The sequence below is a fragment of the Octodon degus genome, unplaced genomic scaffold (genome assembly GCF_000260255.1).
Source record: "Octodon degus isolate 3935 unplaced genomic scaffold, OctDeg1.0 scaffold00043, whole genome shotgun sequence".
Lineage (NCBI taxonomy): Eukaryota > Metazoa > Chordata > Mammalia > Rodentia > Octodontidae > Octodon > Octodon degus.
In genome coordinates this window covers 15182394-15185776 of record NW_004524619.1, presented here as the reverse complement: position 1 = coordinate 15185776, position 3383 = coordinate 15182394, and the positions used below count along the sequence as shown (strand labels likewise).

At 48.4% G+C, this 3383-nt stretch overlaps 1 protein-coding gene across 1 annotated transcript in view; it reads right to left on the bottom strand.

Annotated features, from left to right (window-relative positions):
* Window positions 1-1220, bottom strand: part of LOC111816873 (basic salivary proline-rich protein 4-like) — a gene marked incomplete at its 3' end in the record, with an annotated part of 3702 nt that extends 2482 nt beyond the window's left edge. The window contains exon 1 of the mRNA XM_023715729.1: window positions 1214-1220. Coding sequence (XP_023571497.1) covers window positions 1214-1220 — 7 coding nt within the window. The remainder of the gene's footprint in view (window positions 1-1213) is intronic.
* Between the last annotated feature and the right edge of the window lie 2163 nt (window positions 1221-3383).

Sequence of the window (3383 nt, the reverse complement as noted above, 5' to 3'; positions counted from 1 at the left end):
GCCTAAGGAGAGTCACATGGGGAGAAGACACTCTCTCAGGCTTTCACAGAGAGCACATTGGCCAAGCAATGGCCGTGGCTCATCCACATGGCTGCACTGATAAAGGTTCTACAATCTGAGGTACAGGATCTCAGGACAAATCCTGAGGGCATTTCACTGACCCAAACTGCTCTTGAAACAGAATCCAGGCCAAGTTTTATAGACATACTATAGATGTGTTTTCATTCATTCTACAAATGACTAAAGTGGACGGGCATCACACACTGTTACAAGCAGTGATGGCACAAAAATGACTTGGTAGCAGTCCTGCCAGGCTCCCTTCTGATGAAGACAGCGCGCGCGCGAACACACACATGTCCTCATACGCACACACATGCGCACACACAACACACTGAGGGACTGCAAAATCCAGTGAGGGGAGCCGGTGTGAAGGGTCCTGGGCCTACGAGAGGGGGCAGGGACTTGCTTCAAGTGAGAAGGCAGGGGCAGCTTGTGGTAAACGATTACCCCAAATGTAGTGACTTCAAACAGCACCCACTTATCTCACAGCTCTAAAGGTCCAAAGTTCAGACACAGCAGAGCTGGGCCCTCCACCCGGGGTCTCCTAGATGAAAGTGAGGGGTCCCCCAAGTTCCGTCGGGTTGCAGGCAGAATCTGGTTCCTTGCTGTTGTTAGAGCCCTCCCCCACTTCTGGGTCAACAGTTGCGCTCCGAGGTCCCATGGCCACTTGGCAGCATGAAGCAAGTTCTTCAGAGCCCCGTGACTAGCTGTGTAGGAATCTTGAGAAGGACCGTCCCATTGCTTTAGAGACGCTTCAGTCTAGTCGAGAGGGAGTGAGCAGCCACATTCACAGGCGGTGTGCTTGGGAGGTGTCCCGCAGACCACCTTAGGATTTTGCTGTCAGAGTGTCAGTAACCTGTTTGGATTTCAAATGCTCCCAAACTTATGGTGTAGCTATGGTTGATAAACCCACAGTAAACTGAGAATACCATAAAGTAAAAAATTAAATACATCTCACTTGGTGAAAACCCTCCTTCGCAAGACAACGCTATGGAGTAGGCAAATCTTTCAGAGAGGAGTACCTAAAATGCACCCCCAAACCCACTTACTTATCACAAAATACCAACACCTCATTAAACCTCAGTACTGAGGTTTTCGTTCAGAAGAAACAACTCATGCATTAACACCTTTTGTCTTAAAAGGAGCAACAGACCCGCCATCGGTCCACCCCTGCTGTAGACTATTGATTATTTCTCTTGTAACCACAGGGCTAAGAACTGCCACTGCCAGGCCTCCGAAAGAGAACCATACCCTGTAAGATGGGCTCCAATAAAAGGCTGACGTTCTCAAGTTTACATTCCAAGTATGGTTTTAACAGAGCGGGGATTGCAATCGTGCCATCCTAGTTTGAAAACCTGTAGCAGGCCCTATAGACTGATGGTCAAAGGCTCTCGACTTCTGCTGTCACTTATGCATGCGTGGCCGTAGGCAACTTAGCCATGTTGTGCCTCAGCTTCCTTATTTGTAAAGTGGGAAAATAACTACTCCTACATTGAGAGGATTAGCAGGAATTAATATACATAAAGTACTTAGAGCAGTGCCAGGCACCTAATAAGCATTTAATAAATGTAAGCTATTCTTGTTATCTGTTTGCCCAGCAATCCGATAGAGAGTGCACATCTGTTACTTTCTAGCTGCTCGGCTTCCATTCCTTCTAGTAATTGCACCCCCGTTTCCTTTATGCAAATGTCACAGATGCTCTTGGAGGTGCTAACCCTTTACTTCTCTGCTCTTACCCTCCCCTACCCCTCCTTAGCAGCTCAGCATGGACCTGTGTTGAGCCCTGACCCCGGGGCACCTTTCATCCTGCTGCCTGTCGGCCCAGTTTTCAGTTGAGACAATGAGAGTCCAACTTCCTCTTGGTCTTGCCAGACTGGATGAACTGGAGCCTTGAACCCAGGGAAGACAAGATCCCAGCTAGAATGAAACCAGCTATGGACGAAGGTGACCCAGCGAAGCACACAGAAGAGGTGGGGGCTGACAAAACCCTGATGTCTCTCTCCTCTGAAGTCCTTGGGTTAAGTTATACCTAAAGCCAAGCCACACTGTTCAGTTGCTTGAGCCAGTAAATTCCTCTGACTGCTTAGGCTTCTCTGAGTTGGAAACCAAAAACCTGACATCTGGAATCGCTGACAAGAAATAAGTGAAAGATCCACATTTTACAAAGAGGGAAGCAAGAGCTGTTGGAATTAAGTCCTTTAGTTCAGGTGATTCAGACTGTAAAAAATAGAGGGCTGAAGATCTCCCGTATCAGTCAGCTGTTACTGTCCCAATGACTCCAAAAATCTAGTAGCTTCAAAAAACATGGGTTTTGTTCTGGATGCTATGGACCAGAACAAAATCGGGCTAGACCAGCAGGGCAGTTTCGCTGGCCTTGTCTGAGGTCACTCATGCTGTTATAGGGATGCTATCAGGGCCACCAGTCACATCCAGGAACATTCTAACTCCTAACCTGCTAGGAGGTGGCTGGTACACCAAGTTTGTGCTCCCCAATTTTGAAGAATGAATTCTAAGGACCAAGGCAGAGGTTAAGAACAGGAAGTACTTATTGAAGGAAAAACAGCTGTTGTATGAGAGACAGGAGGGGACCCACCTGAAGCCTACTTCGCAGAGGAAGTTTTACAGAGCAAAGTCACGAGGTGGGTACAACATGGGACAAAAGTATGGGCAACTAGGAAGATTGCAAATATGGTTCTTTAGGTAACATCAATCCAGTGGGGAAGCAGGCCGTGTAGCAAGTGTGAGTGAGAAGAGAAGGACATTTCCTGGGAAGGATGGGTCAGGGGGTCTTGGCCCCCTACCCAGGTGGTTGATGGCTATTTAGAATATTGATCATTACTCTTTATGACTTGGGAGATGGTAGGCATTGTCATTCCACTGTAAGCCTGAGGCCTGGCCTTTAATGAAGGCTCCTCCACCCACAGTTGTAATGTGTTTTTATCTTCTGTACTGGCTCGCTCCAGGGCCTAGCCCTGACAACTGCCTGTAATATTTCTACCTAACTTAGCTATCTATGATAATACAACCATGGTAGCAGCACCCAGAGAGGGGCCAAGACGCTTTCACACGCTTAGCAAGAGAGCTGGGCCAGTTTTCACCCATTTGCCTTTGTTCACCTTTGTAACAACCTCGTGAGCTGGGTGTGGGGCTGGGGAGATAGCTCAGTGGAATAAGTGCTTCCCTGGTTGGGTGTGGTGGTGCACGCCTGTAATCCTAGCACTCAGGAGGCTAAGGCAGGGGGGATCAGCGCCACAGCTGGAGGCCAGCTTGGCCTACATAGTGAGTTTAAGGCCAGCCTGAACTACACAGCAAGACCCTGTCTG